General features: G+C 41.5%; 1 protein-coding gene across 1 annotated transcript in view; it reads left to right on the top strand.

Annotated features, from left to right (window-relative positions):
* DMC1 (DNA meiotic recombinase 1) overlaps positions 1-14,716 on the top strand; it is a gene marked incomplete at its 5' end in the record, with an annotated part of 31,437 nt that overhangs the window by 15,004 nt on the left and 1,717 nt on the right. Inside the window, one exon of the mRNA XM_081083343.1 lies at positions 10,209-10,325. Coding sequence (XP_080939469.1) covers positions 10,209-10,325 — 117 coding nt within the window. The remainder of the gene's footprint in view (positions 1-10,208; positions 10,326-14,716) is intronic.

Below are 14,716 nucleotides of genomic sequence, written 5' to 3'. Positions count from 1 at the left end.
GAGAGGCTCCCGCTGCCGCCGCTGCACTTGCCAGCTGTGAGCCTGGCTTCTGGCTGAGTGGCACTCCCCCTGTGGGAGTGCACTGATCACCAGGGGGCAGCTCCTGAGTTGAGCATCTGCCCCCTGGTGGTCAGTGCGTGTCATAGCGACTGGTCATTCTGCTGTTTGGTTGATTTGCATATTAGCCTTTTATTATATAGGAGGATGAGCTAGGTAAAGAGCCAGAGAAGGTAACAGAAGCTAGTATTTTTGCTGGGTGAATCTGCTTTGAAACATCATCTCCTCCACCTAACTGAGTTGTAAGGAAACAAGGCTCTCCATAATTAGTATATTCTAAAGTATTTTAAATTATAACAATACAAATTAAATGCATGTCTTCATATAAGGCACATAAATTACCACACTAAATGAAAAAAAAGACAGTTTTAAACTAAAGGATTCCAAATGCTATTAGAAAACCTCCCATAAAGAAAATACCTTTGTTTCTCAGTGTTGAACTCCAAGCTACAGCTTGCCTGGAGCCTGTCAGAGAATTGTCACTATAATTAGGATGAGTCCCCAAGTGCTGACAATAATTGAGGCTTATAGCCCATGCATTATACTTGATGGCACAGTGTATTAAAAAGAAACAAAATTATAGAGGCAAGGAGCTACCATGTGATACAGCAGAGCAGTAGCTCCTAGGCAAGGCTTACAGATACAGATTTTAAAACTAGAATGATCCAATTGATGAAGGTCTAGAGCAGCCGTGGGCAAACTACGGCCCGCGGGCTGGATCCGGCCCGTTTGAAATGAATAAAACTAAAAAAAAAAAAAGACCGTACCCTTTTATGTAATGATGTTTACTTTGAATTTATATTAGTTCACACAAACACTCCATCCATGCTTTTGTTCCGGCCCTCCAGTCCAGTTTAAGAACCCATGTGGCCCTCGAGTCAAAAAGTTTGCCCACCCCTGGTCTAGAGATAAAAAGTCAGAATATCCTCTCTATATATAAAAGCCAAGCAACTAGAATGACCAGAACAACCGGAATGATTGGTCACTATGACACACAATGTGGCCAGCCAACCTCCTGCGGCCCCTCACCCTGCCCACCCAAGCCCTGATTGGCCCCCGCCCCCTGATCGGGGGTGGCCAGCCAACCTCCTGCATCCCCTCCCCATGGCCTGCCAGCCCTGACGTGTGCACAAATTTGTGTACCGGGCCTCTAGTATATAATAAAAGGCTAATATGCAAATCGACCAAACAGCAGAACGACCAGTCGCTATGATGCGCACTGACCACCAGGGGGCAGACACTCAATGCAGGAGCTGCCCCCTGGTAGTCAGTGCGCTCCAGCCAGAAGCTGAACTTACGACTGGCAAGTGCAGCAGTGGTGGCAGAAGCCTCTCCCGCCTCTGTGGCAGCACTAAAGAGCAGCAAGCTGAGTGGTAAGGAGCAGCCAGTGAGGGGGTGGGGAGGAGCAGTAAGAAGCAAGGGGTCCTGTACTGCGAGAGAGCATGGGCCGGGCTGAGGGAAGCCCCCTCCCAGTACAGGAATTTCATGCACTGGGCCTCTAGTCAGGCTATAAAACTGCACACCAGGGTAAATAATAAGATGAGGAATGAATAAGACCATGATAGTGGTCTTATTTCATTTATGTATTTGTCTTGCTAAAACAAAAAGTCATCTTAAGACATTTGCAGTCTCATAAATATGAAGTCAGTTTATTCTCTAGGGATGTCTCCTGATTCAACATCATTAGCATAAATTAAGAGGCAATATAGTTAGAGAAAAATATTAAACCAGGGTTACTAGAATGGTGACCTTGTCATTTGAACTTATATTCTTCTCCATCAAAATGAAGAGAATTTATATTTATTGATTGCTTACCATGGCCAGGTCTTTCATGCATTATCTTATGTAATTCACTCAGCCTCCTTGGGCCTTCCTGTTCTTTCTATGAAGGTGTTCTCAGTATGTTGCTCCATCCTTCCCCTGCTCCCAAAAAACTCTAGAATTCCATCTCAAAATGCGGAAAAAAATGTAGATTTTTCTGCATACTTTTGGAGGAAACAAAAGGGATGAATTACTTAACAAGACTTGTTAAACATATTCCTTTTTTTAAAACCATCTCTTCTCTTTCTCCAAAATTCTTCTCTTTTGGCAATATTCTTTTCTCACTATCTTCCCCTAATCTCAAAGCATCTTCCTTATTCTTGAGCATGCTCACCCTGTCTTTTTCTCCTCATTGGACCCCTTCTCAGAAATTTTATCTGTAAGCTTACCCCTTAGCAAGTCAAAAATACCATGACTACCAATTGTCCCTCAAGCTTGCCTTTGCCCAGGCCCCTCAAGGTCCCCACTCCAACAAGTATTTCAGATAGATATTATTATTCCTAATTTATAAAAGAGGAAACAGAGGCTCAGAGTATTTAGTACTTACTCAATCACACAATTAAAAAACAGAGCTAGCCCGGCTGTTGTGGCTCAGTGGTTGAGCATCGACCTATGAACCAGGAGGTCACGGGTTTGATTCCCGGTCAGGGTACATGCCCGGGTTGTGGGCTTGATCCCCGGTGTGGGGCATGCAGAAGGCAGCTGATCAAGGATTCTCTCTCATCATTGATGTTTCTATCTTTCTCTCCCTCTCCCTTCCTCTCTGAAATAAATAAAAATATATTTAAAAACAAAAACAGAGCCAGGATTTTAATCCTGGTATCTTTGACTTCAAAGTTATGCTCTTTTAGCCTCACTGTCATGATTAAGTACATCCCACTCCCAGAAAGATATCATCTGCCCTACCATCACCCTAACCTATGCTTCATGACCCCATCACCCAAATTTGAGGTTGGGAGGTCAGGCTGTTCTGGGTTTTACCCTCAATGGTATGCTATAGGCCATATTCTGTTCAACCAGAGGGGGATAAATAAAACAATCTTTCTTGGCCCCTCTTTATTTCTAATATACAACCCCCTCTCTTCCTCTTTATCATCACAACTCCCCCAACCCCTGAGAAAAGGAGGAAAGAAGTGGAAAAGAAAATATAAAAGAAGGGAAATAAGAAAATATGCTAAAGGAGGGATGTGGGTGTTTTTCTTAAGCTGTTTTTACTTGGTAAGAAATAGAAGTAAAGCACTCGAAAAGAATGTGGAATGCTATCATGTACTTTACCTCAAGATTTGGTTCAAAGAAAGTTTAAAGAAACTTTAAGAAGATTTTCTTGGTCTGTATGTTTTATCTGAATTGTTTAGTTAAATAATAATAATTATCATTTGTTGAGTACCTCTTATGTGCCAAGATTACTATAAGGGTAGAGCTAATTGGCACAGTTCCTGGCATGTAGTAGGCTCCCAATGAGTTATCCTAAATATATCTTGAATCCTCACAACAGCCCTAAGAGATAAGGTCTTTTTGTTCTAATTTTACAGTTAAAGAAACTAAGATTCTTAAAGGTAAGAAGCCCAAGGTAACATAGATAAGGTGTTTGCTTCAGGTTTAAGAAAGCAGGTAGTAATCATTGTAGTCACTGGGCTAATGCCTTACCTAAATAATTTCATTTTATTTTCACAACTACCCTCCTAGTTAGGCACAGTTATTATCCCCCATTTAAAATGAAGAAACACACTTAGAATGGTTAAAGAATTTCCCTGAGGTCATATATCTGGCTGATAAGCCAAAATTTGAAACCAGGTCTAACTCCAAGTTCATATACCACACGGTACATCAGGGCTGTGTATGATGGGAAAGGTTGGCATGCTGTCATTTGAGAGGCTTTTCAGGGATATACCTATTACCCTGGTGAATTGACCAGACTTTTCAGGGCCCTCAGCCTTGCAGGCAGAGATTTGATTCAGTCAGCCTGCTAAGAATAAGTTCATCTCTCAGGGGCAGACCTACATTAATCAAGCTCATGAGACTCAAAGACCAGAGGGCCAGTTTGCTGATATTGAAAAATGTAACTACATTTGAGGTTCTTATGACCAGTGCATTCTCTCCATAGGCTGACCTCCCTAGGAATCCAAATTTTAATCCAAAGTTATTTACTAAATATGGAATCCAAGCAAAGGGAAATAATTAGGTGAGATAGAATAGTATGGACTGCCACATAGTAAAGACTCAATAAATCTTGGTTGTTATTATTATTATTAAAATATATTTTTATTGATTTCAGAGATAAAAAGGGAGAGGGAGAGGGAGAGGGAGAGGGAGATAGAAACATCAATGATGAGAGAGAATCATTGATCAGCTGCCTCCTGCACACCCCACATTGGGGATCAAGCCTGCAACCCGGCCATGTGCCCTGATCAGAAATCAAACTGTGACCCCCTGGTTCATAGGTCAATACTCAACCACTGAGCCATGCCGGCCAGGCTGTTATTATAAACTAGAGGCCCAGTGCACCAAATTCATGCACTCAGGGAAGGGGATCCTCAGCCCAGCCTGCACCCTCTCACAGTCCAGGAGTCCTCAGGCGATGTCCAACTGACAGCTTAGCCATCAGTTGGACATCCTTAGCCCTGCCTTGGAGGCGAGAGAGGCTCCTGCCACTGCCACTGTGCTCGCCAGCCTTGAGCCTGGCTCAGGACTTCTGGCTGAGCAGTGCTCCCCCTGTGGGAGTGCACTGACCACCAGGGGGCAGCTCCTGCATTGAGCATCTGCCCCTTGGTGGTCAGTGCTTGTCATAGTGACCGGTCGTTCTGCCATTTGGTTGATTTGCATATTAGCCTTTTATTATATAGGATATTATATAGAATACCTATCTATACCTATGAATCTCCTAAACATAATATGCAAACTTTTATATATGTACATATGTACATTTTCTGGGAGAGAGTCTATATCTTTTATTAAATTAGCAACATGTTAGTGACCTACAAAAAGGTTAAGAGCCATAAATTTGACCCCAATTTCTACACAGAACCCTGAATACTTTAATGGAACAAGTAAAATTTGAATTGGCTTGACATTCTCCCAGAGCTAAGGCTGTTCTGCTATCTTGCAATCTATTTGATTAAATTTAACCACTTAGTTTATGTCTCATTTTAAGTACTTTTCCCCCCATATCTTTCCGATATATTTTCTTAGTACGTTTGCAAATGCTATCATTTATTTCCCTATTTAGTTCATTCAAAATCATCTCCCTTTGGAGATGACATTCTTCTTAACATTCAGGCTCTTCACCTAGAACAATCTATCGTGTATAATAAAAGGCTAATACGGAAATCAACCAAACGGCAGAATGACCAGTCACTATGATGTGCACTGACCACCAGGGGGAAGATGCTCAAGCAGGAGCTGCCCCCTGGTGGTCAGTATGCTCCCACAGCGGGGAGCGCTGCTCAGCTGATCAATGGGCCAGACCCAGCTGCGGTGGTACGAGCCTCTCCTTCCTCTGTGGCAGCCACCAAGTGGTGGCAGCAGGCACAGTAGGGCTGGATTGAGTAGGAGCAGAACGGCACCCCGCTGGGGCTCAGGCTCCTCCCTGGCCACCTGCTGCTTTGCACACTACTACATTCCTCAGGGAATGTCAGACTGCCGGTTTTGGCCATGGTGATGGGTTGAAACTGGCAGTCTGACATCCCCCGAGGGGTCCCGGATTGCGAGAGGGCGCCGGCCAGGCTGAGGGACCCCACTGGTGCAAGAATCCATGCACCGGAACTCTAATCAAGAATAAGCAGTAATACCAATTCTCTTTTGCGCATGGGGTACTACATTTGAAAAGGCAAACAATAATTTGCTAAGGAAACACCATGCCTATACATGTAGAAGCTCCAGTTTTCTACTCTTCTTTAGGTTATCTGTGCAGGGGTTGGGAGAGGGTTACTTCAATTAGGGAGAAATTCTATCTCCTTTTACATTTGCCTTCTGTCAGAACACCCTTCATAATTTTTTTTTGAATTACAGCTCCTTTGAAGATTACAAATCTCCATCCAAAAGGATCTAAACTAAGGCGATCCAAATTATCTTCTTTTCTGTATTCATTCCAGAATGAATATTTATTGAGTGCCTTCTATGTTATAGGCACTTTTCTAAGCACTGGAGTTACAAAGATTTATAATATAGGGGGGCGTGAGACCCATGAATTAAAAATTGCAGTGTGGTGGGCAATCATTTCCAGGAGTAAGCTCACGCTTCCCCCACCCTCTTCTTCCCCCACAGACATAATCTCCTAAACTTATAAGGGCCCCAGGAGGCTTGCAACCAAGGGTAACAATGGGCAGCAGCAGTTCATCCCAGACAAACCCCCTGAACCTGTCCCCAAGGCCTCCATTTCTCACTTCTTAGTGAGCCAAAGCAGACCAACCTAGGCTCATTTCCCAGCCCTTCTTGTTTCACTGTCCCCAGTGTTAACATAAAAACATTCAAATCTGTGAAGAATTTTTGTGAGTTTATTTGAGCCAAACTGTCGACAATCGCCAGGAAGCAGAACCTCAACGGATTGAGATAATGCTCCTGAGAATGGTGGGTTACATCTATATTTATACATTGCAGTCAAAGGAAGGGACAGTAGGGGGGTTACATGAAATCCATTGGTGATAGACTAGAGAGAGAGGCGGGAGAAAGCAAAGCGGGGGACCCCTGGGATTGGATAAAAAGTAAAATGATAGACACATACTTAGGTGGGTGCAGGGACAATTAACATGATAACAATGAAAGAATTTGTGGTATCTGTCCTGGCACCCAGGCACATTAGGTTGTGCCCCAAGGAGTCCAGAAAAGGGAAGTTACAAGGTACCCAGACATTTCAAGGGTATGTTATTATAGATGCAAAAAGACAGATAGACTCAGCTAAGGTAAAGGATGACCTTGTCAGGGAAGATATCCTCCTAGGACAGTGATGGTGAACCTATGACACGCGAACTCATTTTTTTTAGTTGATTTTTCTTTGTTATTAAGTGGCATTTAAATATATAAAATAAATATCAAAAATATAAGTCTTTGTTTTACTATGGTTGCAAATATCAAAAACTTTCTATATGTGACACGGCACCAGAGTTAAGTTAGGTTTTTTCAAAATGCTGACACGCCGAGCTCAAGAGGTTCGCCATCACTGACCTAGGACGTAACTACCCACCGTAACTGCTTTTAGTTAAAGTTTAATTTCAGACCATCCTCTGTGGTGACTTTAGGTCTCTGAGTTTGCAAGACCGCCATGCAGGCCTTCCCTGAGCTTGTCAGGTTAGCATGTGGCCCCTTTCGTCCACACCAGCTTTAATAAACATCCTCTAAAATTCAAAAAAAATTTTGCAATGTAATGTGCTTTATTTTTATTTTTTATTTTATTACAAAAAGTTTGGGAGAGAACACACCCCATTTCCAAAATACAATTTTAAAAAAGAAAAGAAAAAAACACAAAACCTACCGACACCCATGCAGTGAACACCTGGAAACTGGTTCAGAATGCTGCGTCTGATGGCCAAGTGTCAGCAGTGGCCAGATTTGGTTTCCGCTGGTTAAGACTTAGGGACTGACTGCTATGGTCGTTTTCAGACCCAAAGTGACTGCAAAAAATAAAAACATGTACATAGTTAAAGAAGCACGTGGCACCTCTTCCATCGTTTATACAAATGTGCCTTTATACAAGTTTTGGCCTTTGCAAAAACAAAAGGGTTGGGGCGGGTTGGGGGGCGGGGGGTGTTAACCAATTCCATTAGGGAGAGCAGCTCAAGATAAAATAAAGCAGAGGCTGAAACCGGTTTGGCTCAGTGGATACAGCGTCGGCCTGCGGACTGAAAGGTCCCAGGTTCGATTCCGGTCAAGGGCATGTACCTGGGTTGCGGGCATATCCCCAGTAGGAGATGTGGAGGAGGCAGCTGATCAATGTTTCTCTCTCATCGATGTTTCTGGCTCTCTATCTCTCTCCCTTCCTCTCTGTAAAAAATCAATACAATATATTTAAAAAAAAATAAAAATAAAAATAAATAAAGCAGAGGTGAGATTTGGCGGCGAGTACACAGGGCCGGAGGAAGAGCGGACTTTTCAATCCTTCTGGAGGTGAACGCTGCCCCTCACATTTTCTTCAAAACAAAACCAAATTGGAAAGGGAAAAAAGAAAAGTAGCCCCAAAGTAAAATCGGCCACAATGGATTTGAGCGTTTTGCAGAGGAAATCGCACCCAAAAATAGGACCCAATCCGAGGGGAAAGGGTGGCGGCAGAGAGGTCAGGCGGAGGAGTGGAGAACTGCGGCCGCACAATGAAATTAATGAGATTAACCAGGGCAATTAGGACGCCCGCTCAGCTCCCGGGCCCCGCCAGCGGGGTGGCTGAATGGGAAAAGTTAGGTTAATCTCATTAATTTGCAATCCACAATCTCTGTTCAGGCCCCCTAACCCTTCTCCTTGGCACCTCTGCCCCTCCTCCCTTATAAAGCCCCCAACCCCCCGCCCCCAAAGGAACAGAAAGGGCCAAATCTGGTTCTGTTTGTCATCTGCATATTACCAGGAACTAAATCCAGGATGACGTCGACTCAGTATCCTAATGCGCTTTAATAGAGGACGGTAGCCCTGGCCAGGGTGGCTAGGTTCCACCGTGCAGGAGCAGCCAATCGTGTGTCTCTCACATCAATGTTTCGCTCTGTGTGTCTTTCCCCCTCCCTTCCACTCTGTCTAGAAATCAAAATCAATGGAAAAAATATCCTCGGGAGAGGATAAATAAATTAATTATTAATTAATTTTTAGAAATAGAAAAATGTATACAGTAGTTTGAGAGCACAGAGGGGGCAGGTTCTACTCTGTTTCAGGGTTATCTAACTTTTCCCTGAAAGACTCACAGGAAGGATGACAACAGTGGAAAAGAGGCTTTCATTTCAGCGGGAATCCTGTGTGCAAAGGCATCGATGTGTAAGAGGAGCTGCTGAAATAAGAAAAAAGAAAAGTTTGAGAGGGAGGGAGGAAGAATGACGACAACTGTAAATAAGTATGTAGGTGGCAGATAGAAAGAAAGTGGAGTTGAGGGAGCGTCTTCCTGAAAGCACTAATTTTCTTTGTGAAGAAGCAGGCGGTGTTGTCAAAGATGAGGGGACAGGAATGCAGAAGGGCACTTCAGGGAACTGCTGAAGTTGTGGAAAGGGGAGGTGAAGCTCACCGTGCTCGTACAGGATTACTGGGCAGTACTGAGAGGCCACCTGTAACATAGCTGTTAAAACTTCTCAGCCCATGTAGCGAACTCTGACTATCCTTTCTTGTCTCCCCTTGATAGAATCTTCTAACTTCTACCTTCTGTGGCAGTATCAATTTTTCTACAGTCCAAGGTTCTTGATATTCTTGATAACTTCTATATTTGAGATTATTCTCACTGCAAATTCATAACCTGTACAACATTGAAGGCTTCCAACTACAGTTAATACATACAAGGATTTTTCCATCTGCTGTCATTTACATCATAGCATCATGAAGGAGCATTGGATGTTTATTCATTAGACTAGAATATTAGTTGGCACATAGTAGGCTGTTAATAAATATTTCTGATAAATGAGTGCATGAATGAATAAATAAAGTATATTTTGCAAAGAAGAAAAATTGCTTAACCCCAAGATAGTGAGTAATGTTTTATTTGTGTGTGTGTTTTTTCTATTTAAAAAAATCAAAACCAGAAGCCTGGATGACTCCAAATCCTACCTCACTCCCAAGTTAATGAACTCTGCTTGTTCATTTTTTTTATATATATATTTTATTGATTTTTTACAGAGAGGAAAGGAGAGAGATAGTTAGAAACATCGATGAGAGAGAAACACCGATCAGCTGCCTCCTGCACATCTCCCACTGGGGATGTGCCCGCAACCCTGGTACATGCCCTTGACCAGAATCAAACCTGGGACCCTTCAGTCCGCAGGCTGACGCTCTATCCACTGAGCCAAACCGGTTTCGGCTGCTTGTTCATTTTTTAAAAATATGTTTTTATTGGTTTTTAGAGGAAGAAGGATAGAGAGATAAAAACATCAGTGAGAGAGGAACATCATCAATTGGCTGCCTCCTGCACATATTCCTACTGGGGATCGAACCCACAACCTGGGCATGTGCCCTGATCAGGAATTAAACCACGACCGCTATGGTTGCTGGGTCAAAGCTCAACCACTGAGCCACACTGGCTGGGCCAAACCTCTGCTTGTTCAGAACACACACCTACTCCATCCACTGCCATCCTCCACAGAAAAGTTGCGTTGAAATTGCAGGTTTTACTCTATATAGTTCATATGTTGTAACCTGAAAAGGTATTTCTAATTCAGTTTTCAGGCAGACCCCAAAAAACCCATTGGGGGACACATTCTCGCTCATGCATCAACAACAAGAATAAGCTTGCGAAAGGGAAGAGGAGAACTAAGAATTGCCAAGATTTATGACAGGTAAATATTTTCCTTTTCTTAATCAGATTCTTGTACATGTGGTATTAAATGAAATTGTCTCTCTCGAGAGGCTGTAATTATACTGCTGGAAGATACTACATTGTTTGAATTTCCTTCTCAAAAATTATTCCACTAATTGGGAAGGCCTTACTGTGCACTAGGTTCTAGGGATTTAGGGATTCTATTGACAAACAGACTAGGTCCCTGGCCTTCCAAAGCTTACAGTGAAGCTAGATAATGAAGTAATTCCAATTGAAGTGTGGTTAAGTGCAGGAAAAGTTCAAGGTATGGCAGGAATATGTTCTCCTTTCTTCCTGCCAGTCTTCTTTTCAAGTTTCAGTTTAAACATCACTTTTCCTGACCCTTGCAGTCTAGGCTATACCCTATATTATACCTTATATTCTTTCACAGTACTTTATTTATTTAAGAATTATAAACAGCCCTGGCCAGTGTTTCTTAGTGGTTAGAGCACCGGCCCACACACGAAAGTGTCACTAGTTTGATTCCCGGTCAAGGGCACGTACCTGGGTTGCAGGCTCAATCCGGCCTGGTCAGGGCATGTGTAGAAGGCAACCAATTGATGTGTCTCTCTCACATTGATGTTTCTCTCTCTCTCTCTCTCTCTCTCTCTCTCTCTCTCTCTCTCTCTCTCTCTGTCTCCCTCTCTCCCTTCTACTCTCCCTCTTAAAAAAATAATTACAAACAAATAAATTTTAAAAAGAAACCTACTACATGTCAACTGGTCTTGGTTCTAGGGATAGATCAGTGAAACAAAAACAAGGCCCTGCCCTCATACAGCTTACATTCCATTGGTAGTGATTTATAGTATAGCATATGTCATCCTTACTAGACATTAAATACCTTGAGAATAGGGACACTATGCCTGGGAAATCAGAGATGTGCAATATTTGTGACTGACTGATTAGCTATCCCTGAGCAACAAGGCAAAGATGTGTAATAACTCTCTACACTAGGGAGGGGAAAATCAGTAAAAAAGAAATCAGATAGCTCTTAATCTTGTTTTTGCTATGAATCAGAGTATTTATTATACATTGTTATTGAATAAATATTAAGTAATCATTTCCCACATCTATATGGTTTTTATACAGACCATTTTGCTTTTTATTGCCTGTCCTTTGGAAGACTATAATATTCAAATGCTGTGTTTTATGGAGCTTCAAAAATCTCTAGAAATTTGCTACAAATGTGGGGTTTTTTGTTAAATTAAATAGATAGTAGAATTGTTTCATGTTTTTACTAAAAATTCTTTTTTTTTTTTTGTTTAAAAAAATTAAAAATTCTTGATCTATATCTTGGACAGATTTCTGTGCTTAGAACTTTCCTAACACTTTTCAACTGATTACATGTGCATCTCCCTCACAACAGGGACTGTTTGGTCCTTTAATGTCCCCAGCACCTAGCAAGCTACTGGGCACATGTAGGAACTCAGTAACTATTTATTAAGTTAAGTGAATGTACCTCCATGTTCAGTCATTTATATATTTCATCAAGCCCTCCAAACTGTGCAGGAACAGACAACTCCTCCGTTTCTTAAAATCCTAATACTAGGGTTCTGCAGACTCAAAAAAGGATAAAGTTATATAGATTAGTTATGTCAAATTTTCATAGATTTGAATAAAAATAGCAAAACTAGATCAGAGTTTAAAATGTCAAAACTTATCTTCTAAGTTTCTAGTCTGTAGCACATAACTCCCTTCTTTCTAGTTCCTAAAGATTTCTCACAAAGAACTTCTTAATGTCAGAACTTCTTGGTATAGAAGATGCTGCTGCCAATAATAACAGCTAACACGCACTGGGGGCTACTATGTGCTAGGCCTCATGCCAAGTGCTTTATATCTATTTCATTGTTTATAACAACCCCAGAGACAGAGGTCAGCATCCCCATTTCACACATGAGGAAACCAAGGCCCTAAGCAGTTAGGTAACCATTGCTCCTCTACCGTCTATTTTAAACACAGAAGTCAGAGCGATCCTTTGTAAAACTAAGATCATATCTATTCTCTGCTTAAAATCCTCCAATGGCTCCCCATCTTAATTCATAATAAAAGCCCAAATTTCTACAGTGGTTTACAGAGCACATGAATGGCCCCCTGTTCCTGTTCTTCCTGTTCTCCCCTTGCTCACAGTGCTCCAACCTCAGTGGGCACCTTGGTGTTCGATACATGTCAGGCGCAGTCCTACCTTAGGGCCTTCGTGCTAATTATTCTCCCTGTCTGGAATAATCTTTCCCCACATTACCCTTTCTCTGGTTATCTCCCTCACCCCCTTCAAGTCTTTGATCAAATGTTACTTTTCCACAATGCTTATCTTGATCTCCCTATTTACAATTGCAACTAGCCTCCTCCCAATTTCCATACTTTGTCTCCCTTAGCTAGCTCTACTTTTTCTTTCCCCATAACACATAATTTTCTAAGATATCAAATAATATATTTATTATGTCCATTATTTATTGTCTGTCTCTCCCTCCCTCCAAGTATAAGTTCCACAATGACAGGGATATTCGTCTATTTTTATTTTTTTTACTTATAGATCTCAAGTGTGTACAACAGGGATAATAGCAGATGCTCAGTAAATATTTTCTAAATGAGTATATGAATGGACTTGCCCCAAACCGCACAACCAGTAAGGGATGCAATCAGGATTAGAATCTATGCTGTCTAAATCTAGGGTCTGCACTTTTAATCATTACACCATTTCTTAGTTTATTAGGGATGATCTATTTAGGGTAGTCATAGCTCTTCTACTATAGCCACCCCCATGTCTTCAACTACTACCTTACACGCATGTAAGATAAAGACATTTCTTGTTAAAACAAAGAATTCCCCAAGAGTTGAGCAGAAAAGTGTTCTCAGAAGAATTCCCAGGTGTACAGGAATGACTACAAAAAGGAACCCAGCCCATTTCCTAGAATATCACCATAGTAACCACCCCCATAACTAGCTATAGCTGACCCTCAAGTGTACATTTTTCTCCCAGTTGCTTTCATAACTTCGACATGAATGTTCCAGAAGTACCTCAGATGCAACATATCTAAACATAACTTATTCTTTCCCTCTTTCTTATACACAAAACAAGTTTTCTATTCCCAGTTTTTTATTTATGCTATTACCTCTACCTGGATTATTCACATTTCTGCCTCAAAAGCCCTTCAAATGTTATCTATAAAGTCTTTCCTAATTAACCTACCTAACATAATGTCTTCTTTCTTTAAAGTTCTATAACATATATACTGACTTTATGAAACAGTTTGTCATATGTCATAGCTCACCTGTTAAGACTTCTTGAGAATAAGGACACTGTCTCATTTTTGTGAAATCTGTAAGGTCTAGTACATGCTAAAGTAGGGTTTTCAAAAAGTTAAAAATGTGACTTTCTCGCAAATAAATATAAAATGAATGTGTCAAAGATTTTATTCAACTCTGTAATTAATGAGGAAATCACCAAAGGATATTTTGAGACAGGGATTTATATAATCAGTCAAAAGAATGCTGAAATAAATTTGCTAGTAAATGCAAAATTGGTTACTCTCCTACCAGCAATAAGTTATAATATTTTAGCCCTAACCGATTTGGCTCAGTGGATAGAACGTCGGCCTACGGTCTGAAAGGTCCCAGGTTTGATTCCGGTCAAGGGCATGTACCTTGGTTGCAGGCACATCCTCAGTGGGAGCTGATCAATATTTCTCTCCCATCGATGTTTCTAACTCTCTGTCCCTCTCCGTAAAAAAAATCAATAAAATACATATTTTTTAAATTATAATATTTTATTTTTTTGTTGTTAATCCTCACCCGAGGATATTTTTCCATTGATTTTTGGAGAGAGTGGAAGGGAGAGGGAGAGAGAAACATTGATGTGAGAGAGACACATCGATTGGTTGCTTCCTGCACACACACCGACCAGGGCCAGGGGAACCTGCAAACATGGTATGTGCCCTTGATGGGAACCAAACCCAGGACTCTTCAGTCTGCAGACCAATGCTCTATCCACTGAGCCAAACCAGCTAGGGCTAAATTATAATATTTTAAGTTGTCTTTTTGGCCCTGGACAGGTAGCTCAGTTAATTAGAGCATTGATCAGATACGCCAAGGTTCGATTTCCAGTCAGAGCATGTATAAGAATCAACCAATGAATGCATCCATAAGTAGAATAACAAATCTCTCTCTCTCTCTCTCTCTCTCTCTCTCTCTCTCTCTCTCTCTCTCTTTTTCACCCACCCACCCACCCTTCCTTCCTTCCTTCCTTCCTCTCTCTAAAAAAAAAAAAAAAAAAAAATCAGCCTCACTTTCCTGGCTCAGTGGTTGAACATTGATCTATGAACCAGGAGGTCAAGGTTTGATTCCTGGTTAGAGCACATGCCCAGGTTTGAACCC

Source organism: Myotis nattereri (genome assembly GCF_964212035.1).
Source record: "Myotis nattereri genome assembly, chromosome: 2".
NCBI lineage: Eukaryota > Metazoa > Chordata > Mammalia > Chiroptera > Vespertilionidae > Myotis > Myotis nattereri.
The sequence above is the reverse complement of the archived record's forward strand: the minus strand, read 5'-3'. Positions and strand labels throughout refer to the sequence as shown.